The sequence below is a fragment of the Takifugu rubripes genome, chromosome 9, assembly GCF_901000725.2.
Source record: "Takifugu rubripes chromosome 9, fTakRub1.2, whole genome shotgun sequence".
Lineage (NCBI taxonomy): Eukaryota > Metazoa > Chordata > Actinopteri > Tetraodontiformes > Tetraodontidae > Takifugu > Takifugu rubripes.
In genome coordinates, this window is record NC_042293.1 from 2722601 (window position 1) to 2746657 (window position 24057).

At 45.5% G+C, this 24057-nt stretch overlaps 1 protein-coding gene across 7 annotated transcripts in view; it reads left to right on the plus strand.

Annotated features, from left to right (window-relative positions):
• The window catches only part of LOC101064543 (voltage-dependent calcium channel subunit alpha-2/delta-1), a 42387-nt gene extending 25366 nt beyond the window's left edge, over positions 1-17021 (plus strand). For 2 of the 7 annotated variants that reach the window (XM_029842280.1, XM_029842283.1), the window contains exons 15-40: positions 12-101; positions 238-312; positions 403-483; positions 730-804; positions 3297-3368; positions 3743-3814; positions 3940-4001; positions 4077-4153; positions 4918-4929; positions 6054-6062; positions 6602-6662; positions 6738-6829; positions 7922-8003; positions 8921-8983; positions 9546-9649; positions 10070-10159; positions 10244-10311; positions 10428-10466; positions 10584-10655; positions 11417-11569; positions 11664-11716; positions 11901-11956; positions 12069-12198; positions 12735-12847; positions 13614-13696; positions 15273-17021. In XM_029842280.1, coding sequence (XP_029698140.1) covers positions 12-101; positions 238-312; positions 403-483; positions 730-804; positions 3297-3368; positions 3743-3814; positions 3940-4001; positions 4077-4153; positions 4918-4929; positions 6054-6062; positions 6602-6662; positions 6738-6829; positions 7922-8003; positions 8921-8983; positions 9546-9649; positions 10070-10159; positions 10244-10311; positions 10428-10466; positions 10584-10655; positions 11417-11569; positions 11664-11716; positions 11901-11956; positions 12069-12198; positions 12735-12847; positions 13614-13696; positions 15273-15383 — 1995 coding nt within the window. In that variant the 3' untranslated portion in view covers positions 15384-17021. The remainder of the gene's footprint in view (positions 1-11; positions 102-237; positions 313-402; positions 484-729; positions 805-3296; positions 3369-3742; positions 3815-3939; positions 4002-4076; positions 4154-4917; positions 4930-6053; positions 6063-6601; positions 6663-6737; positions 6830-7921; positions 8004-8920; positions 8984-9545; positions 9650-10069; positions 10160-10243; positions 10312-10427; positions 10467-10583; positions 10656-11416; positions 11570-11663; positions 11717-11900; positions 11957-12068; positions 12199-12734; positions 12848-13613; positions 13697-15272) is intronic. The other 5 variants (XR_003889674.1, XR_003889673.1, XM_029842281.1 and 2 more) reach the window with 5 other exon arrangements.
• Positions 17022-24057: the final 7036 nt, after the last annotated feature.

Genomic DNA, 24057 nt, shown 5'->3' on the forward strand with positions numbered 1-24057 from the left:
CTCTCTCGTAGGAGTATCTTGATGTCCTGGGACGACCGATGGTGCTGGCAGACAAGCAGGCCAAACAGGTCCAGTGGACCAACGTCTACCTGGATGCTCTGGTACGGCGCTCATCCTGATTATTTTACTGTGGAATTCAGATTTTTTTTTTTTAAAAAGTGGAAATTTGATGACCTTGGAAGATGACTAATTGCAGATAACACCTTGAAAAACTGGTTTTCTTTGGAACTCTCTCAGGAGCTGGGTCTGGTCATCACAGGAACCCTTCCTGTTTTCAATAAGACGAAGAGCAAAGACGACAGGAACGGCGAGGTGCGAATAATGAAATGTTTGAACAGGCGACAGGTGGCTGATCGATACCGTGTGTGTTTTACACTCTCTGTCATTCTCATGCCTCCTCAGTACCAGAATCAGTTGATCCTCGGCGTGATGGGGATCGACGTTTCTCTGGACGACATCAAGAAACTGACGCCCCGCTTCACAGTCAGTTAATTTATCCATTTCTTTATTTATTTTCGCCTATATGCACCGTGACAGACGCATCTCTCACACCCTAATGTGAAGGCTGGACACACTAGCTTCCATTTTCCCCACCAAGTATGAATGATAGCACTCCATTATGGTTGGAAGGCCATATATAAAGTCCTCTGCAGCCTTTAGCATGCTATCATGCTAGGTGGTTTTCCCCATTCGCAAACAATAAACGTCCTCATCCATCTTTCACTCCAGATTGGTCCAAATGGATACTACTTTGCCATCGATCCAAATGGATACGTCCTGCTGCACCCCAACCTCCAGCCAAAGGTATCGTCGTTAGAATTTATAGGTCTTGAAACGCTACATTACTTTACTGTATATGCCATAAATCTGTGCTAGAGCTGTAAAAACTTACAGATTAGCAGATGGCGCCTGCTTCTTTCAAACCAGTCCATTTTCTGTGGACTTCAGCCAGGTTGCCTTCAGGCAGTCTTGCAGGCTTCAGATACATACCTGCACGAACCTGGCATCGAACTATGAAACAGAATTCAGCAGCACAGCGCTGCCGTCGGGCTACTTTCAGAAAACCAGTTTGGATAGATGCTTCAACTATTTCTTTTAATTGCTAAAATGTTATGAGAATACATCATTGTCAGTCCTCTTCCGCTCATCCTGGTCTGCGTGGCTCAGCGGCACCTCTGCCTCCACCACCTTTTAGCAGAGCTTGATTTAATGGCTCAGAACCACCGATGCAGGCTGGAATGTAGACTGGCTGCTGTATTTGAGAGTTTGAGATTCAAAAAAGCCACTTCCCCCAGACATTTGTGACTCACCAAGTTCTGTGTTCTGACCCGTCAATCTGCTGTGACGTCTACCCTCACATTCCATCCATCAGCCCGCCATTCCCCACAGCCTCATATATCACAGCACACACAATTCATCCCTTCTCTCTCTGCGCTCCTTCACATGTCAGAGCACACTAAATCACAGAGTACAGCCTCATTACGAATCAAGGCTTCTTGAAGTCATGTGGAAAGCCTTTCACCCCCCCCTCCGCCACCACCATTTTTAACATCGACGGCGTCACATTTCACCTTTCGATAACTCTTCCTAGAAAAGGGCTCGCAACAGGAAGCTCAGGCTGAGAAACAAGTACGCCGTCACGTTTCACGAGGTGAGACAACGACCTCTCGATCGCAGAAGTAGCTCCTCGAAGCCCCCGCGAGGAGTCCTGTCGTCCAGTGTCCCAGTCCTGTAGGTGTAATTCCGCATTGAACCAGTAGTCGTCACTGTAGCCCATAGAGGAGTTTCCCGCGCCCCCTCTGATTCAGATCTTCTCTTGTAACTCTGAGGGCTGTGTTAGCATGAGGGTCATCTGATGAGTGTTACAAAAATTCAATGAATGATACGAGAGAGAAGATGAAGGAGACAAGATCGGCTGTAATTGATGCCATAAACTCTCAGATTCAGGGAGGGATGTGTTGTCCTGACAGTCTTTTTGGGGGAGAGGAGACAGTGTGATGTTTGAAAAGACGTTTTGCTTACGATGGCCATCGGACGACGACGTCCTGTGACTCAGTTGGCAAACCCCAGACGATGTCATTAAACAGTCTTGAGGAGGAATATTGGAAAGCAATGTGCTTTGAATTAAAATCAAATATTCCCTCCCCTCCTGACCCCTTTGTCGATTTAACTCGATCTTTCTGCTAATCTGATCAACAGACATTCCTTCCTTTCCTACGGTTTAGCCGGGTTTCGTCCGCTGACGTACAGAACCGTCCTAAAGAGCCGTGAACGAGCGCGTTTTCCCCCTCCTCCATCTGAATATGATCGCTGCGATGTTAGCATTTAGACTTGGTTGTCAGGCACTCACGCCCCGACCGAGTCAGCCAAAACGCGGGCCCGTGTGAACCGCCGGCGTTCCCCAGGGACCTCTCAAACTTGTCTCATGTCTCCCTCTGGCTCAGCAACGGACTTTGCTCTGCGTTTGATTACGCTTGAACCCAATCTCCGTTCCTCAAGCACATCCCCTCAGTTGCAAACGTTCTATTTTGATCCCACACCCAGTATGACCTCAGCAAATCTCAGCAGGTTCTCTCTCATGCCCGTTTTTTTCCCCCTCTTGTTTTCCCCGCTCATCAATTCTTGTTGATTTTATGTGCATCCTTGTGTTTTATTCTCTCTTCTCTCATTTTCATGCTCCGCCTTACTCATCCTGCGTCGCTGCTCCATTTCTTTTCACTTATCACATGTAAGGGACTCAAAGTTTGTTATTTAAGTTTTAAGCCCCCCCGGCTGTGCACGTAACTGGTGTAATTTCCATTATATTATCTTTAAAGCTTTGCTTTACTTCTTCCTTCACAGTTAAAATACACCCTTAGCATTAGCTTGCGTATATATTTACATAAAATGTGCTCTAGGCAGAAAACAGCATGCTTTCACCTCGTCAGCCCATATTTTGAGTCCCAAACGGAGCGAGCGTTCCATCCACTGCTGTTTTATAGAGAAGCGCCAGATTACTGCTACCATTTTATATCGCCATAAAGCCACACAGAGGTATTGGGTTTTTAAGAGAGGGCATTAATAGGGTCCAGCGTCTCTCTGTATCAGATCTGATTGAGCCGCGTCTGCTGTTGCTGATGCGACATCGGAGTAATGCCTCGTGGTACCAGACCAAAGCATTGGGACACAAATGTATTAACATTACATATTCTTGGAATGTTTCAGTTCATCCACTCAGCTGGTTTTAAATTCCAGCATCATCACTGACAGAGAGGGAATGCGATGTTCTGATGACTCTAATGTCTCCTTTTCCACAGAATCCTAAATTCCAGGAGCCTGTTACCCTGGATTTCCTAGACGCTGAGCTGGAAAATGACATTAAAGTGGAGGTACGGAGGAGAGGCGAGGTCCTGCTTACTGCCCCACGTGTTGTTTCTGTTCTTGGTGTTACGTCATCTAGGAGATGAAGATTTTGAGTGCCACCATCTGCAGCTGTGAAATCAGTTGCATCTAGAAAACCAATGGATGACAAGATTTGGAAGTCTAGATTATATATGAACTACAAATTTAAGTGCTTTGAGTTAGATATCAACACGATGAAGACTGCACACTAGATTCCAGAATAAAACCTATCTCCAGTGGGGGGAAAAGATCGTTTCGTAACTCCGACAGCCACCAGGGGGCGACAGCGGAGTGTTTCAGGTACTTCTCGGATGCACATGAATCCAGATGCATTGACACAGAACCCTCATTGTGTTTTCAGATCAGGAGGATGATGATTGATGGAGAGACAGGTGAACAAACCATTCGCACGCTGGTAAAATCCCAGGACGAGGTGAGAGAGGACACAGATGTACTTCAGGCATCCCCCCATTGGATCCACGGGCTGTAACTGATTTCAAGCTTTTGATTGTTGATTTTATTGTATTTTATTTTTTTGCTGTGCTTCATCCATGGCAGAGGTACATCGACAGAGGAGTCAGGACCTACACGTGGGCACCAGTGAATGGAACAGATTACAGGTGAGCCTTAAACAACTGTGAGAAAAGCCACCATTTTGTCCCCCAGCCATCATGATTGGGACTGTTCTCTTGCAGCCTGGCTCTCGTTTTGCCAAAATACAGCGAGCACTTCATTCAAGCTAAGCTGGGGGACGACATGAAGCAGGCCATGTGTGAGTACAGCACCCTCCACCCTCATCCGCCTTTATCGGGCCTCGCAGCCGCCTCCCGTGCATCCCTCTTGTTGCTTGTGCACGGCCTCCACTCGTGTTGTTTTGCTTGTTCCTAGCTGGAGCGGCAACCACTCCTTCACATGTGCCGATCGGATCAGATCCCTGCGGTGCTTTTCTTTTGTAGTGTAACCCACTGGTCAGTCGGCCTGAACTCCCCCGCACACTCGTCCACATGCTTCCCTTCTGCACGGCCCGGCCCCGGCACCAGCTCGTTTGATCTCCATTTTTCTCATCTCCCTCTTTCTTCGCTCCCCTCCTCTTGCCCTCCTGGCATCACAGAAGATGAAGCCTCCCACACCTCCTCTTCCCTCTTGCTATGGCCTCTCTAGTATATGTTTCCTACTCCTCTGGAGGCCATTTCTATCTCTTCAAACCATTTTTTTTGTTTCTCCAAGATAAAACATTATTACCCATTTGACAACAGACTCATTGGGAAATTGCGTTGCCTTTCTCTCTCTCTCCTTTTTCCTCTCACTTTCTTCTCGCTAAAGTTGTCCTCATTTTTCTACATCTTTTAAGTCTCCCTAAGCCTTTCTTTCTTTCTTTGCTAAGGAGGCTGTCTCGCTTGGCTTGTTAGCTTAGAGCAGAGCTCGCGAATACGAGGGATTGATGTATGCATATCTGTCACTCTTGGACAATTCGTTGCATTCTGATTCTGATGGAACTTTTCTGTCCTGTCCTCCCTCCACTGTTGGGTTTTACAGCTTCTTCTTGGGGCAAGTACTCACTCCTTTTGTGTCTGTGATGTCTTCCTCTGTGTGTGTGTGTGTGTGTGTGTGTCTGCTCTGTGTTTGATTGCATGATGAGGTGCCGTGCATGAAAAGATAGATGGATGCCAACCATCAGATCCCAAAGAGAACAGTCTGTCTCCGACATTGACGTGGCTGTAAATCAGATCGGCTCTTCGGCCGCCACATCGCTCGGCCCTCGACTGTGACTGGGCCGTGGAGACTGTCCCAACGTTTACGGGCCCGTTAAAGACAGTAACACACCATGCCTGGCTGCACGGAGGACTCCGACAGGGAGTCGGGACACTAAAGTTTTCCCTAGAGCCGTATAGAGTTTCTCGCTGGAGCTGGACCACCAGTACCTCGATCCATCTTCCCACTTTTCTGCAAGCGGTGGTCGCCGCAGCCACTCGTCCTCCTAATACATTAGGGCCCAGTCCCTTGCCAAGGGTGTGATGGATGAAAGAAGGTTGCTTTTTTTCCAGCAGGAACGCCGCAGAGAATAGGCTGAAGAGATGGCGACAGAGAAATAAAGAGGCAGATAAAAGGGAGGGAATGTATGGCACGGACATAAGAGGGTCTCCGTGGAGTCTGCAGAGACAGAGGGACAATGAATCTGCCAGTTATGTTTTTATATGAAGGCCGTCGTTTCATCCTGCACCAGATTGGCCCGAGCCAGACGGGAATCAGCGCTCGGTAACGCTGCACCACGCGGCTCGATATCTTTTAAAGTCCGGGATATCTTCATTTTAAAAGAAGAGTGAAGCGATGCCGTCCACGTTTGCCGTGTCAGTAATGAGACACAGAACACCAGGCAGCCTGTTCACCGAAGGTTGGAAACGCAGAGCAGAAGATGCGGCGCTCTCCCGCCGCTCGTTCCTGCTGGAATCTGATGATGATTTCCTGCTCTTCGTTTCCTTTCCCTGCTTTTGCGTTTGACCAAATGTACACCTTTTCACTGTAAACGTAGAACTGTGGCATCTTAATATCCGCCATGGGAAGTGTTTCAGCATGGTGGAACGTCTGATGTCAGATGATGAATGGATTTTTACCTGTCTTTATCTTTCCTACTTTCACTTCTCCACATCTTCTTGTCTTTGGGGTCACTGCAGGGCAACAATGTGAGTATTCCTCTCATCTCCTCTCTGCAACACACACGGCTTGAACCATCACTTCATATCTGTCTGATGTTTTATGAGTGAGCCCCCGCCTGTGAGTGTGTGTGTGCGTGTGTGTGTGTGTGTGTTCTTGGATTTGTTACATATTGAGTTTAAAAAAAAAAAAAAAAAAGGTACTCGTTTTACTACCAAAGAGAGGACATTTTTGCAATTTTAAGGCCCTTCTGGCTCGTCCGCACATCTTCAAAGGACTGTTGGAAGGTTAAGACGTGGTTAAAAGTTGGAAGTAAGAATTGGGTTTAGGTTTGGGTTAGGATACAGAGCTGTATTATTTTTATTAAATCTCTCTGAATGTCACCGCAAATATAGTAATACAAGGATGTGTTTTAGTGTGTGTTTGTGTGTCCCATGTTAACCCTGGTACATTTTACAGCATAAATATCAACAAATGTAAAGATAACCATTAATTAGCTCATCAGCGTAATTGCCCCTCGCCTGTGTCAAATATCAGTCATTTTCTTTATGTTTTTTTCCATTTGAAGCAATGGAAACCCTGCAGCTGGAGAGGTTTGACGAGTATGGTTACACCTTCATCTCCCCACGGTGAGCCATCCGTCGTGTTTGCTCTCTGTAATGGAGGCGTGAGTGACGGAGATTAAAGCAGATCTGTTTCTTCAGGGAGTACTGCAAAGAGCTGAAGCTGTCACTCAACAACACCCAGTTCCTCCTGGACTTCAACCAGTACATTGATAGATACACTCCCAACGCATGTAAGTGCTGCACATCTTTCACTGTTAGGTCCTGTTTTTTTCTTACAAATGTTGATTTTTTCATGTCAAGTCTTTAAATTAAGTGTAGTGAAGCTAATTTAAGAGAAATTATGGAACCTGGAGGTTTTTAAAGTCGTTTAACTTCTAATTTGTGATTTAGATCTCTCTTTAGCCTCAGGAGTTATATATAATGTATATGTAGTCCAAGTTGTACCAAAAATACTTTCTTTAAGATAATGAGCAAATACCTTGTAGATCAATCTGATCCAGAACTGCTCAGTTTGCTCGTGCTCGACAACCTGAGCAGCCAACCGCGAACATCCCCAACCGTATTTGGGGATGTTGATGGAAAGGATCTTTCAAAAGAAACGACGGTGCTTCATAATGCTGGCAGAAGTAAATATGATGATTTAGGCTGCTACTCTGTGTGTAATGGTTTATAAAAAAATATTTTTTTCTTTTTTTGGGCTGTTTATCCGAATACACGGTCAGTGTTTAGCTTTGGTGAGTTGTAGGTTGAAATCTGTCACTCTTGTTTCTCTAAGAATGCTGATTGAGATTTCATGTGTAAAATACGACAGTGATTTGGAGTGGAGTCATTAAGTCATTAAACTTGAGATGTGTAAACACCCGGAAAAGGAACAAACTGGATTCAAATGTCAGACAGCTGCTGTTGCATCTGTACTAATGAGTGTTGAAACGTAACTTCAGACGACCACTTATATGTCTGCGACATCATCACGATCGACATCTGAAGGTTGGATCACGACTTCTGCCAGGGCTACGCCGGCTGACGTCAGCATGATCTTATTGGTTTTCTTGAAATCCGATGTTGTCATGCTGCACGGTGACTCACGGCAACCGATTGGTCATCATCTACTGGATCGCTCCACTTCCCGCCATCACTCGGCTAATGGATCCAGAGTGGTCTGATCCATTTCATCATATGGGACAAAAGTCTGCCTTCCTGGTGTTTGTGCTTCATGTCAGTTGGTTTAAACCTTCCATTGGGGTTAAACCTAAAAGTCTCTCTGAGGGCTGATTTTAAGGCAACATCCATGATGTTTGATGTGTCTTATCTTTATTCCAAAGGTAACGTGTCCCTGGTGAGTCGGCTCATTCTGGATGCAGGTCTGACCGCTGAACTGGTCAAAGTTTGGAGTGAACAGACAATGTGAGTGCCACAATGTGTCCCTGTTTTATAGGGACGACCTATAAGATTATTAACGATACAGATGATAACGGTATAAACAGAACTAGCATACTTACCAGACGCATGTCTTGATATCGAGTCAGAAGCTGTTTATTATGGGTATTTCTTGTACGCTTCCAATTCAAAGTTCACAACCTGCCAAGTACGCTCCAAATTTTCCCGGACGTATATTTGTTCTGCTCATTTTATCAAAGGTGCATCAACTGTGACGTATGTAGACTATAAGAACAAGGTATCCCACAATGCAGCAGGAGCAGCAGCAATGGTGGAAAGTGCGTACGGACATCCACGTATCAACTCCAGAAGTTCACAAATCTGTACCTGTGTGCTGTGAATTGAAAAAATGATCAAAGTCTTCTAATGTGAGAGAGAGAACGAGGCCGAGATAAACTTTTAGAAAGTGAAATGCTGCCCCCTACTTGCCTGGAGGCCATGTCTAATAATTACAAATAATACTTTTAAGCCTCGCGAAGATGTTTCATATGGAAATTGTTGTTGCATGTTCCTGATGCGTTTCGCTGCCAGAACTTTTGCTCATTTCATGCACAACTTCTTCTCTACTTTGGGTGATTTCATCATGTCTAACTAGTATAACGTGATGAAAGCAAAGCCCAAAATACGCATCACAGCCAATCACACGGAACTCTGCCAAGACGGGCTGTTTTCCTTTCCTTTCATGACGCGCTTAACTTGTCCAAAATAATCAGAAGGCCTACTTGCACACACGCAGCGGGGTGTCTGTTTAACATTAGGACAAATAGAGACAAGTGACTGTGGGCAGAGAATGATTTCTGTCACATCTGCAGCTTGATTTTCACGGTTCATGAGCCCTTTTTGGACTTTGATGTCTAACAGTCTGTTGTTTTTCATCCTCTCAGGGACGGGATAGTGGCCAGGTTCGTGGCCACGGACGGCGGTGTAACGAGAGTTTACCCCAGAAGGTATTCGCCCCCCTGTTTTCTCAGTTCCCCTCTGCCTTCTCTCGAACGTCTGACAGCATAAATGTGAGATGGAAATGGATACAGGCTGTAATACCCTTAGGCCGATCACTTCTGGCTGCTTAGCTCACCTGCTCCACTGAGTCATTTTCCTGTACATGGAGGATTAGACGCGTTTCCAGCCAAAACTCCCAGAGCCTGCCAGACGAGAACATAGCACGGGTCAAATACAAAGATCCAGCAGCTTAATGCAGCTCATTTTCCTCAATTTCCTCGCTGCTACTTTTATCTGAATTACACTGGAGGCTTCCACTCGATCAGAATACTCAGCCCTGAAAATGTGCTCGCATTCCTCCTGACAATAAAGTTGAAATACAGTCGGTTGCAGCGTTCGCTGGATCCCATCCTCGGCATATATCAACGGGGCTGGGCGTGACGCTCGTCTTGATGACTAACGGTTGGCCGAAGATGAAAATATGAAGTGTCTGGAGAGAAGAAGGGAATAAGCATATTTCAGTGGTGTTTTATATCGTTAAGAGCCCGTACATGTTGTAAATGTTCTTAGTGTCGGGGAGGACTGGATCGAGAATCCGGAGACCTACGAGTCCAGCTTCTACAAAAGGACACTGGACAATGACGTTTACATTTTCACAGCACCGTCTTTCAACAGTAAGTTTGTGTTTTGCTCATAACTATGTGTCCATCCCTGAGGAACCCTGTCCTTTTCTAGGCCCTTTGGATCTGGCGTGGATCACTTTCTCTGGCCCCTGATATCACTCTTTTTATCCTTCTCCTGTTCCCGCTGTGTCCTTTCAGCAATCATCCCTCTCCCTCCCCGTCCAGCACACTTCCTGTTATCTGCGCTGATCTCTCTAGCAGACATCAGCGCAGAGAATTAAAAAAAAGAGAAACCAGCCACACTTAACTGGATTAACACATGTCCGGGCTCCACAGATCGCACCCCGCCGCCTTAAATCACCAGCACATAACAATGACATGAAAGTCATTTCCAAAAACAGACAGCGATTATTCTCCTTTACGTGTAATTCCCTCTCTGACATTTTCCCTGCCTTTCCCTCCTGACTCCAGCGGAGAACAAGGATTCCTTCTCCGAGTCCGGCATCCTGGTGAGCAAAGCGGTGGAACTCACCATCGATGAAGTCACGCTCAAACCAGCAGGTCAGCCTCGCCAACAGCAGGTCGGCGGTGTAGCGCGTAGGCCGACGTTCAGGCTGATCTCTCTGCTTTCCGTATTTTCTCTAGTGGTCGGAGTGAAACTCAATGTCTCCTTCTGGATGAACAGTTTCATGAACGCTACGCTCAAACTGAATGTACGTCTAGTGCACAATTGAGTTGTTTTATTTGTTTTATTTATGCCGCCTGCCTTCAGCCTCTCATAATGTTACTTGTCGTAATTTCACGCCTACTTTATTTTCATACCCTTAAGTGTAAAGATGAGATCTGTGGCTGTCTGAGGAATGACAAGGTACAGCAGCACCTTTTACTTATTTAGACCCTCATTCTCCCCAAAATAATTACACCAGTATTATATTGTCAGATTTCATTTGTAGGCATTTTAAATATCGTTTCATCTTTCTGCCAGCATGTAGACTGTGTGATCCTGGATGATGGAGGATTTCTTCTCATGTCCAATCAGGATGAATACATCTCTCTGGTAAGTTGTCTCTGGCCTTTTGCAATCCCAAATCCCAAAACATCTGGAGACAGGCCACATGATTCAGTTAAGTTATGAGTGCGGTTGTTACAGGACAGCCTTTCTCAGGAAGGGGGTTTTGTTTTCGGTCTCTTTTCTCCTCATTGAAGCTGTAGTGAGGTCCCCCGTGTATGTGAGAAGTACGGATCAGCCACGTTAGCTCACTGCAGGCTGCTGCTGTGTGAGTGGTTGGAAGAACTGGCTTCAGAAACACTTCATGTCAGTCTCCACAGGTCAACTGCTGGTTTTCATCCACCCTCTTAAATCAGTGTCTGCTGTTGACTAAAGGAATCCCGTCTTCGTTTTAGCCCATCTTGTTCTATATTTGGTGAGGCCGCTGAGAGCGTTTGGCTCTATCTGTGCCATCTGTGCCTCTCATATACAATCAAATCGCTTAATTACTGCAGTCATATGTGTATTATATGATGTAATCTTGTATAAATGGAGTTTTGCTTCGGTTAACATGTAAATCGCTTGACAGCTTAAACCGCCTAATTCAAATGCTAAGATAAAAAGTTAGAGGCTTACATGTTGCTTCCATAACTCAACGGGTTTAGCGTGTCGACATGGGTGCAGTAAAAAGTTACGGCTGAACAGTTCATAGTTCTGCTTCAGCGGTGTCAAATCTGTAGCAAAAAGTGTCTGTAAAAAAGTCTCATCCATCCTTTTGCTAGCGCTCCTTCATCTGTTCAGTGTTTGCACGCCTGTGCTTACTCGCCTAGATCGGTCAGTTCTTTGGCGAGGTGGACCCGGTGCTGATGATCAACCTGGTCAACACCTCTCTGTACTCCTTCAACAAGACCTACGACTACCAGTCTGTCTGCGACCCAGAGAAGGACAGCAAGGCTGCAGCAGGCCCCCGCTCTGTCTATGTGGTGAGAAGATTTACCTTTGATACTCTAAAGTGGACCTAGTTTGAAGAAAGAGCCCTGGTTATTTAGCTTTTTTCTTCCTCTTCCTGTCCTTCAGCCTTCCATTGCCGACTTGCTCAGTATTGGCTGGTGGGCATCAAGTGCTGCCTGGTAAGTGCAGTTTCTGTTCGTTGTTTATACATGTGTGTTTTAGGGTGGGAGGACTTTTTTTTTCTCTTTTACTGTAATGTGTTTGTTTGGAAGTGGACCACTGGGGAAAAGTGCAGTTACACAACAGTCCAAGTCTGTTTATAGACTCCTCCATGTCCGTTTCCCTCTCACTCTCCCTGACTAGGTCGATATTGCAGCAGCTTTTAGTAGGACTCTTGTTTCCAAACCTTCTTGAGGCAGGTGAGCGCCAGAATCTCCAACATTCCGCCTCGTTTCAAAACAGCAAAAGCAGCCTTAATGATCACCTCTGACTAACATGTTGCTGTCTTCTTCCCTGATTAAACCTGCTCAGCGGAGCCAGCAGATGAAGAGATACCAGATGCCATGTTCAAGGAAAGCTGCATCACGGAACAAACCCAGTACTTCTTTGATAATGAGGAGAGATCCTACTCAGGTGTTCTGGACTGTGGAAACTGTTCCAGGTATGGAAGTGTCCTGCCATCTTTCTGCATGTCAGCGTATCTGTTTAACAGAGAGGGGTCAGATGTGGTTAGTTTCCTGCTGTTTTCTGGTGACTCCTGATCTGACGCAGGTTACCTTGATTTGTCTGCGTGTACAGTTGCAGGGGCAGGCACAAAAGCCCTTTTATCTGTTTCTTTTCCCTCGTCGGGCTGCTCTTTGGCTGCACTTCAGAATCGCTAATACACACATTCACGGACCACCGCACATTTACTTTGTTCCCAACTCCTTTTCTGTCAATTTGGCCTGTCAGAGCGGGTTAAATATGGCAGTAATTACTGGACATTATGAGTCCCACGTGTCTATTGCTTTGCTCCCCGATGTTAACGACTAGCGACACAAAAATTTTCATTACAGCTATAAAAAAAATCCCCAAACGAGAGACGAGGATGATTGAATGTGCACAAGAGCTTCCGTCTAATGCCCTGCAGGTTTAGTGTTTAATCCATATGCAAATGCGGTATATTGAAGAGATTTGCTGTGTGTGTTTGTTTCCCAGGATGTACCGTGCAGAGAAGCTACCAAACACCAACCTGGTGTTCCTGATCACCGATGCCAAGGCAACGTGCTTGTCCTGTGACCCCAGGCCACTCAGACAGGCCGAACAACCATGTATCCTTTTACCTGAGTCATAAAAAGTCAACATGGAGTTACGTTTCCTTTTCGCTTTCCAGCCCTCCATCCATCACTTAACAACAGCGGCCCTTAAGCCCTCAACACAGGGACACACACTAAGGACTTTGCAATAGGTCCCCAGTGATTGTTCACAGATGAACAGTAAACCAGGTGCACAGCATATGAAAGCTTTTCTCGTATTACCTGTGGAACTGGCACCGTTGTTTGGGCTGCCGGGAGGTTAACGGGTGTGTTTTTACAACATGTGATTAAGGCCGCCGAAAAATTGCTGCACGAGAATCCAACTAAAAACCAGTAAGGTCTGTGGCTGACATCACTGGGCTGCATGGAGTTGTTCACCATTTTTCACCTTTGCTAGGTCATCGCGTAGGCCCAAAATGTGAAACACAAATGAGCGCACGGCCGCTCAGCACAACTGCGCATGTGCAGACACAACATTTCCTTAATGTCTCCCAAAAATACTTCTAATTAAGCTGTCACGAACAGAGCAGAAAAATGGCCGACAGCATAATAGATCATGAACACAGTGCAACGGCATGTGTAATTATGACCCCCCCCATAAATGTTAGTAGAAGATTAGAAAACATCTGGAAGAGAATAAAAGAGGGTATTGAGGCTGCCAAGGCCTTATGAGTTGGAGGCGTTAAGCCTTTATTGGCAGGGGAGATAAAAGTCGGCGCGTTGTTGTTTTAAGTGTGCTGTTTGAGCGAGAATCCCATTTTTCCTGAGCGAGCGTCTTCAGCTGAAGGTCCGGATCCGTGCGAGCTGGCGCAGAACCCCAGATACCGCAAAGGTCCGGACGTCTGTTTTGACAACAATGAAAATGTAAGACACAAACACACATGTGCGTCAGTGCGGAGACGGAATTAAGAGAGGGAAGGGGGAGGTACAGCTGAAGACTCTTTCATTAGTGAGCCACGTCGTTTCAGTGCTGTCAGATTCTGTCTGGTTTCCATCAGCTCTGTTGCCTGCCTGCGCTCTCCATCTTACTTTCTTTTCGTTACTTACTCTCTTCATTATTCATCCATCTGTCATTATATTGCATGCATGTGTTGTCTTTTTCTTTCTTCTCCTTCATGTGATCTCTCCGCTCCTCGTCTGTTCTGCTGGCGGCTGCTTTTGTCTGGTAGGATGAACCCTTGTGCCCAATCAGCCGAGGTTCCCCGCTGACCTGCACCCCTCTCTTGTTTCTGGTGATGAGTTTAGGGTCAGTTTGCTCACACAGGTCCGTGCACTTTCATTACCGACTGCAATCCAACGAGTCGGGGCCAATTTAAACAGTATCGACTCGGTAAAACAACATGAAAATCTAACGTCTGTCCACAATCTCCCCTCTCTTTTTTAGAAGTCCCATGCTTTTACATTTTCCTCTAAATTCTCTTTTGGAAAGAGCCGATGAGAAGGTCACGCAGTTCTGCGATTTGAGCTAAATTAGTAAAACAAAGGCAGCGCGCCGATAAATCATGTGTGAAATAACTGCAACGCCACCCAAAAGTTTATAGGATGTCTAAATATTTGGAATGGAAATATTTGCCATATCTTTGTTGCGCTGGCCTTTCATTGTGTCGTGAAGGCGTAGATCACACAGAGACACTAATTCACGCTCCTGATTGTTTACATTGTCAGGAGGCCGTGCCAGGCCGCAAAGGGAAGGGGGGGGCACAAAAGGAAGGGAAGGGAGTGAAAGCAAGCCTCGTCCCTTGTGCTCTTTCCATCTGTCCCATTACCTTTGGCAAAGCCGCTCATAGGAAGACAGTGACGTAAACACGGGGAAATGTCGCTTTCCTGCCCTTTGAATGTGCTGCTCATGGTGCTTTCTGATGCCTTTGGCGGGAACAGATATCCTGAATATTCCCATCAAATATTATTTTTTTTAAAAAGACTCTCACACAGTGTTAGTAGGTGTGGGCCCCCACAAGTTCAGTCCAAGAAGGCAAAACACACTCTCACAGCTCTGAGCTGACGATTAACCGTGACAGAGCTCAGAAATGTGGGAGAAATTAAAGATTTGTTCATGAGGTGACAGAATCTCTGTGCTTCCATGTTCATACAGTAGAAAAACTTATTAAACTGTCCACTTGATTTGAAAAAAAAAGTTTTATTTTAGCTCCCAACCATGATCAGCACCGAGAGGCAATGCCAAAAAATTAAACTGACTTTATTTAAAATACAGTTTAAACATGGTTTATTCATTTAATGTAAAGCATTGAGATTTTTTATTTTTGCTACATTTATTAACACATTCAATTTAACAACATTGAAAATTTTATTTTTCTATGTGACGATTGAGTGGTCCTTATCCCTTTTTACCCTTTTTAAAGCATTTTTTTTTTAAAGTTGTCCATCCATCGTATAAACTGAGTTTGTCATGGCCGAGACTGACAGTTGCTTCATCCAACAGGAAGATGATTCTGACTGTGGAGGCGGGACCGTGCTGAGCCCGTGCCTTTGGCCATTACTCGGGCTCCAGCTGCTGCTGCTGTGGTTCCTGTCATCTTCACAGCCCTTGTGACCCCCGTGCAGACGCGCTCGCACACTGACCGTCACACTTCACAAGAGGGCAGAAGACACGTCCAACAGACCATCCGGGACGGAGGCGGCACAGTTCCTAGGATATTTCCGTCGGCGTTTCTCTTATTTCCGATGCCAAAGGGTGCTCGTTCATATCCTCCAGCTGCACTCATTCCCATCTTCTCCTCCAATAATGGTGCAAGAGTAAGAGCCAACCAAACCCTTTAATTCAGTCTGCTTTATTTCTCGGATTGATTTCTCGGAAACGAAAGAGTCGCCCTCACGATGCCAACAAAACATCCCCCAAACACTGTCTTTGCTGACAGCATTGGTTTGTGTCGTGTCAATATTGTTTGTTGCTTCTTATATGATTGCTATGAATCATTATGCGGTAATGATTGTTTACTTTTGCAACCAGTATAACTTTGGGGAGGGGGGGGGGTCCCTTTCATTTGAGTGTTTTTAAATGTACCGTATCTGTTTATTTATCATTTTTGTACTTGAAAACAAAGTAGACTTTTCACAACTAACTCGGTGTTGTATTGTAGCAGCATGCTGACGACAGCACCAATACTCTGACCAAAGCTCCACACAACCTGCAAGCTAGTTTATTTCAAGAGATTCCTCAGACAAGGCCTTAGAGAGAGAGAGTCGGCTTTCCGAAAGAGCACCCCTGCAGTTCCAGACCAACAACTCACGATCCCAGCTCTGTTTGTGCACGTTCCGGCCGCGTCGGTCGCCTCCAGTTTGATGCATCAAAATCCCCAGTGCCTATGTAGTAGCTCAAGCAGGCCGCTTCCGGAACGAAGGAACCTGTCGGAGTTTGCGAGCTCTGGTGCTCGTTTTCGTTGCAGTTCACAGGTCGCCAAAGTTCGCCGCTCGTGGCAGAAGAATGTGGGAGAGAGAAAGGACTTGGGTTTTGCGTTCCAACACCTCTGGGTATCAGTCCTGTTTCTGTTAATCTCTCTGGACCACTGGACTCAGGAGCCAAAGTGACTTGTGAATGAGATCAGCGTATCAACCTGACTGTTGCATTTGTTGTTTTCCTCTTCCTCACGCTTGTTTCCTCTTTGTGTTGCTCAAGTGCTGTGAAACAGACGCTGAGGTCTCGGCGTCGAAACGCTGCAGTGTCATGGGATGAGCTTGTTCTGTGTTTGGACGCCGGATGTCGCCATCAGGGCCCGCTGGAGAGAATCTCACCTCCACAGCACCACCAGTACTGAGTTTGCATTGCCTTAACCTGTCGTCGGTCCTCAATCTCATGTTAACTCTCATGTTAACCGTTGCAGACGAGTTCTCTCCGCCTGGCTCTCATGGAGACCCGCTGGTGCTGAGCGTTCAGGTTCTGCCTGTTTATCAGAGTCGAGTGTTGACTTGTGTTCTACCCCGGGGCTCGCGAGTCTTTGTGCAGGCATGTGTGTGTTCCTCCGATATCTGATTGTGCTTTAATACTGTACATGGATTAATCTTTTGTGGAACTTGACCAGCCTGAATACATTTTATATACATTTGTACACTAATACTATTTACTGTATAAAAGAGCCAATGAAAGAAGATTTAAAAAAAAAAAGTTTCTAATATGGTGTTGATTATTGTGCAAATATAATATATTCACAATAAAAGTGTTGTATTGTTATGATCTCAGGGTTTCTTTGCCTTTTTCTTTCCTCATGTCGGAGTTTAATAAAGCCGTTAAATATAGAGCTTGCCGGAGTGGGAGAGTCAAACCCATGAGTTTACCTTAAATCGGGTTTAAGTTGAATGAATAAGTTAAAATATACATTTGTCTGTGATTATTTCAATATTAGCTGTCACATTTAATACCTCAGGTATAACACTGTACGTGTTGTGTACATACAACAGAGGCAAAAACGAGACTACACACTAACAAACACACACTTCAATGTAAATTTGCCTTCAGAACCACACAGAAGGACAGCTTGCATCTCAGATCCGCTGACTTTTCTGTGTTTCTCATCTTTTCCGCCGCCTCCAACGGGCGATCAAAAATCCAGAGGCGACCATGACAGTCGCAGGGATTCTCCTCAGCTCCACTTGATGCTGTTTGTGTTTATGTGATGGTAATCTGAGCATCGCTACGGCCAGAGCTTTAAGTGGGGAGCAGGACGTTTGTTTGTCTTGGAGCTGGTGTCAGACTGGGAGGTCTTCATATGTGCACTCCATACTGATGTGGAAGGAAGGCTGTAATAGGATACTGTTGTAAACGTGCACCAGGTCACAGCCTTTAACATGCCTGCCTTAAGACGTTACAGACACATGAAAAGCAGTTCTCTCCTCCCTCCAATTGGTTATTAAGTATATGATTGAGAGATTCGGAAACATCGATTTGCTTATTAAAGCGCACATTTTCACTGTGTTCGCCTCAGGACATGTTTTGTTTTTGACACTTAATCATGCACTTCGCTTTGTCAACTGACACGTTACCACAATGTGGTTTGGTGATGGCAATTTAACTTAGATTGTTTGCTCCGCGCATCGGCTTCCCTTTTGTCATGGCTCCTTTTGAACTCTTCGCTTTCCCTTTGATCACTGACATTTAAATGTGACAGGAGCCGTGGATAAAGAGCATCAGGGACTCAAACACAATCTAAGGTCCTGTGCCAGAATCCAAATGTGGGATCACAGTTGGGGAATGTGTCTCACACTCCTAGCCAGTGCAAAACATATCCATATTGCATTGTTTCTCTGTTGTTTTTGTTGAGAAATAAAGGGGGAAAATCCTGTTTTTCGTCATTGGCAACCTTTTTCTCAATGGAAATACAACAGCACACAGATGCAACTTTGTTGCATCCTGATTTAGCTAATGACTTAATTTTAGTTTGAGTATTTTCTTGATCAGACAACCTTTTTCACAAGAGCAATAAGGTCACAAGAGCAATAAGGTCAAGAACTACTGGAAAATGTGTTTTTTTTTCTCCCGAATGTCAGCTGTTTTTGTGCTGAACAGGGATTTCAACACTGCTCATGTTGCATTTCTTTAAAAGAAATGTGCTTTAAAAAAAATACCTAAAAAAGACCATTTCGCCAATGCTGGTGTGTTCAAAATTGGAACTTTTTGACTCATTCTGCTTGAGAAGCATCTTTGGGGCGTTTGTTGGAGTAAAAGCAGGAAGTGACACATGACACTGATGCTATATCATCAACACGACCTGTGACCGGGTCTGCAGGGCTCAGCAATCATCAGCCAAAAACCCCCAAAGTTCATTAGCATCGTATTGATCGGAAAGTGATGTCCTTTTTGCGCAGGATACCAAGGAAATTATGTTTAGAAAAGTGTAGGAATGCAGTGACGCTGTGGATGAAGTTAAATTTAGTCTCATATTGCGCTCAGTGGCCTCTAGGTTGTGGCACCCTAAGGGCAGTCAACTTAGATATAAATAAACTCGCCCTATTCTGCCAAATATAACGTGGTTTACATTAGCGATGCAATTTTTAATTGGTGCCGACCTTTTTAACGCGATTATTTTAGAAAAACTTCCTGTTGGAGGTCAGATTTTTCCATCAACATAAAACTCGTGCAGGGCGAGGTCACGGGGTCATTGAAATCCTGTTGTTTGACTCAAAAACACTGAACAATCACATGAGTCAAGCGATATTTGTAGAATTTTAAGCTAACAATTACAAGTTTACACCATTTCTTCAAATGAAAAGACAGACAGTGCTCAGACTCACACAGAGCTCAGATTCTCCCACGATTGTTTTAACTATTGGACCATCACCTAATTCTGGCAAAAGCTCAAGCAAAAAGAAAAAAAAAAAGAATTTGTAAACCCGAATGATGAAGAAATGTCCGAAAAAAATCAAGTTTGGAAAGAACCCCACGGACTTGGCACGGGCGATCCAGGAAATGCCAAGGGCTTTGTTAAACCTATAAACACGACCACAAAGCTGTCCGTGTTGGCGGCCCTGGCCACCTCTCCTGGATCGCAGGGCTGGCCTTGCGTGCATCTGAACGCGAGTGCAAAGAGTGATTGGCAGGCGGAACGCTGGAAAACTTTGTCCAGGTGAACAGTCTCAGTGGGACACATTCCATTCCAGCGTAGATTGAGAATTGATTTGTAGACGTTTTCTGTGTTTAGAGTGGGGCCCGACATACATTAACTGGTAACTTGAGGTGTTAGATTTGTGGGGGGGCTTGGTGGTTATATCCAGGTTAAAGACTGGATTTGATTCCCTTTGTGGGATTGAATGTTTTAATAAAAATAATAATAATAAATAAAAGGTACAACAATGGTTGAATTATAATATCACATTTGATAGATATGATCTCCACAGTGTGATGAACTAATGTTTAGTGAGTTCATGTTCTCTATGAGGAACACACCTAAAGATCTGTAATGACTTTTCCTGCTGCCTGTTTCTTTTTGCTCTTTTCTTTGACTGACAGGTGGTGTTGATAATGTCACAGTCATGCCAGGGTAGGAGAAGCACTGGCTGCTCAAAGCTTTGTTGGATCTCCACTGGGGGAATCTGAAAATGTACCAGGGAATAATAAAGTTCAAGGATATTGGCAGAGAAAAACAGAAATCAAAACACTCAGTAATGGAAAAAAGTCACGACTCAGTCAAACAAAAAAAAAAAAAATCTGACACAAGCAAGAGGGAATAACACATGGTTTCAAAAGAAACACGGAATCCTTCTTCAGAAATATGTATTTTGCCTCCTTCCCCTGCAGCAGATTAAAAGATAGCCTTGACTTGGCAAACAGTATACTAAGAAAAAGAAAATTCACCCAGTGCTGTTCAGATAACAATTGCGAGGTCTTAAAAAGACTAAGAATAAAGCAAAGAGGAAGAAAATGCATCAGCAGTTTTTAGTAAACATGGGAAACTGAGAGTAAATGGAAAAAGTTTGGTCAGAATATGATATCACTGATAACAAAGACAAAATGAAGCATAGTTATGGCAATAAAAGATAAGCATCGGGTTCCACTGAGGACATTATTGGATCAGGTGTATCGTGTTTTTCTAAAATCAATGTCTCAAAATGATCTTTATGTCTCCAGTCCAATTAAGTTACCAAATCCTGAATGTTGCAGCACGCCGCTGACACAATATTGTCTGCTGATGTCACCGAAATGTGAATAAAGGCCCTCTTATTTCTGTCTCCCAGCAGTCACCCGACAGACTGAAATCCGGATCTGGAACACGGCGAGGGGAGACATTAAAGAACTGCACTGGCATGAGCGTTAACCTTCGAATGCCTGCGCTTGAGCGGCGGCTGCTTCCATGTTGACACCTTTTTGGAGTCCACCTGCGATAAAGTCAAGCGATTGATCAGAGCTAAGAAAAGAGTGTCGTTTAGAGGCTTGGCCGAGACCCCAGAGATGGGAGAAAGTTCCAGAAAGTCACCCATCGCCACCATTCTGGGCTTTGGTTGTCCAGACAGAAGCTACGTCCCAGTAGAAGGTAAATGAAAACCCAAAAACAAAATGATTTAGTATAATTAAAAATTTAAACTATAACAATAAAAAGTGTCTTAAAGCAACGCAACTGTCCTCTGACTCTCCAACTGCGTGTCTACAGTCGAGTTGAGTTGGACTGAGTGTTGACGTCCACCAAATCCATCGCTCAGACTTTGGAACAGGAAGCTCATGTGGTTTTCTTTCCCTCCTAAATCCACATCAGCTCCCCTTAAACCTGATTTGAGCTGACACGCGTTCCACAAAAACAACGGCATGATGACAGAAAAGCCCTTTTTTCCCCTCCTGAGTCCATCCCAGGACATGTCTCTGTCTTATATATGTTGTCATGCGTGAGGTTACCGGTCTCCCTGTGTGACAGCTTGGCCACAAAGACCCAGCCTGCAAAATGTTTAGCCCCCAAATTCATCAGGATGTTAGTTATACATCTGAGGTCTGAACGAAACACGCAGGGTGAAATGTACCTGCTGACCTAGACCAACGATTTTCCACCCCTTCCTTCCGGCGTTAAGCGCTCACTCCGTCTAATTAAGCAGGTTCAGAAACGACTTTAGCCAACAATCATCCCTCGTGTCTCCTCCCCAGGCAATCGGCACTTTTTGTGACTGCCATCTCGTTTTGTAGTGGCTGAAGCGTCTCCTCGGGTGGTTTGACCCGGAGCCAAATTCCAGAATCCGGTTGCCTGTTTGTGTGCAACCAGCGCGTGGAAACGCGGCTCAGGATTTGGTAGCTTCGCTGGGTGCGTTGGATTTTACGGAATTGCAGCCACTGTGCGCGGTTGCTAACACATTTTATTGACAGTCATTACATTCCTGTATCATATTAAAGGGACGCAAAACAATTACAGACCACAGCGTAACGGAAGGTTGACACACAAATAAACATTTGCATTGCAACGGTCCTTCCTTCACCATATAGCCGGTGTATAAACATATACATATTTGCGTTTTGTTCCAGTTTCTTGCACATTTGGGGGGGCTGACAAAGCCCCAGTGTCCGAGGGGGCGACACAATGGAGATGTTGATGTGTTTGTGTGACATGCTTCATGTGTCCCATGCTAAAGGATGTGTCATTTAAACAAATATGGTTTGTGTGGATACACAAGCTCACAAGGTCGCCTTGTGGATGAATAGTTCCACGCCGCTGTCTGAACCGTTCACGTCAACACCCATAAACACAGGAGGGGGCGAACAAAAGGCCGATGGTGGACCGAGAACCTGACGTGTTCTGCTGCCCGATGCTTCCCGAGAATCTGAATAGCTTGTGCATCACGGACACGCGGGAACTGCTGTTGGTGGCCGCAGGTTTAAAGTTGTATTCCTAAAATTTAGGTGAAGAAGCGACTTTGCATCGCTAAAATCAGTGTCTCCGTAACAATAACAAAATTAAAGCTATTTCCATCTGAGAAGTTATATTTTTGGAGCGTACACGGACAGATTGAGCTGGCGAACGTGCGCACGTGGGTTGACCTTAAGACTGTCAGCAGATCTCAGTAACGAGAAGTGACTACAATCGCACACGCGCTGATAGCAGGAAGCATGTGTTTGTTTAAAGTAGGATACTCTTGACACAGTATCTGTGTTTACAGGATCCAGAGCCACGACTGTCTTCACCCCCCCCCCCCCCCCCCCCCCCCCCCCCCCCCCCCCCCCCCCCCCCCCCCCCCCACCACACACACACAGCACCCCCAAACACACAGCCAGAGAAAGAGAGAGAGAAAAAAAAACCGGAATGATATACAGAACCTGAGACACCTGCTCACCACTTCCTCCATCTCTCCCAGTTTCCCTGAAGCTTTCTCCACGTCCGTCCCGTTTCCATCATCCATCCATATGGGAGTGTAGTCAATGCTTCCCCAGTGTTCGCATTTTCCTTACCATCTTCATCTCCCTCTGGACATCCTTGTCCGTTACCAGCTCCTCCAACCTATTGGGTTTCTCCTATTAACTGGCTGCAGATGTGAGGGGTCTCCAACGGCGACGGTGCTCACGTAGTGCTGCGGATCTCTGGCTCTGTCTGCAACAGAAACCTCTCAGATGCAATAATAACACCCACTGGATTCTTCCAGGCAAAGTCAGTCCCGATTGTGACGGTGACGGCGGTTTTATTCATGAGCTCACACCGGTCAAGGGTACCCGGTCATCTGCAGCTCATTAAGTACGGTAGGAGCATGCACGCCAGCGGCGTGGCACGGCAAGGCCGGCGATCTTTACGAAGTTTGGTGGAAGTGGAGAAAACCAAGAAAATGACGGAGGCCTTGCGCTCCGCTCCAGCGAAAGCATCTGACTCATGGATGATTGTTTATTATTGCAAATGACTCTGTGGTACTCTCAGGAAGCCGCTGGAGCATTACTCATCAAATCAGACATCAGATAGAGCTGGAGTCTGTTTCCTTATTTATCCAGATGCTTTGCTGGTTTGTTGTGTGCAGAGTGAAAGCAAAATGTCCTCAACAGTGTGATCACTCGGATGGCTTTGGGGTTTTACTGTTGTCTACTGCACTGCTCAGCATCGCACGGCAGGACGGGACGGAGGACGGAGGACAGGCTGAGGGCGGCGAGGCGTCACATCTCCTATCTCATGCTGTCATCGCTGTAAATAGAGACGACACTGAGGAGGTGAATTGGTTGATCTGTGTGTGTGTGTGGGTCCAAATGTCATCACACAGACTCCTTCCCAACAATTGTTGGAATTTACATCCCCCCACTTTTCCCTCTTGGCATTCTATTGCATTGTTTTTCATGTGCAGGTGATCATCAGTGGTGTGGTGGGACCTCAGGTTTTTGTTGCATCCCCTGTTTATAGAACTATAGATGACGCAATGCACTTCCTGCCATTGTATTAAAAAGTAAAAAATAAAGTTAAAAAGCAAGGATATGGGCAACGCCACCTTCCGTAGGGGACATCGGTCGCAGCTTGGGCTGCACCCCGTCGACCTCGGGGTTCATGACACAGCCACCAGATCCAGATGATCAACACGTGAACGCAAAAGTCCATCTATCAAGCTGAGCGTTTGGAGAAGTTCTGATGAGATGAAAGCTTCTTTTTATTGCAGTAACCTCACAGGGAGTTGGGCTCCAGCATCCAGATATGTCCCAGTGTGCCTTTCTGTGTCCTGGAGGGTGCGAAAACACATTGGGTTGATCAATTTGTAGAACATTTTGAAAAGTATTGAATGATCTGTGAGAATGCCACTTGCTGAGATTAACAACGTGTGCAGCTGATCACAAC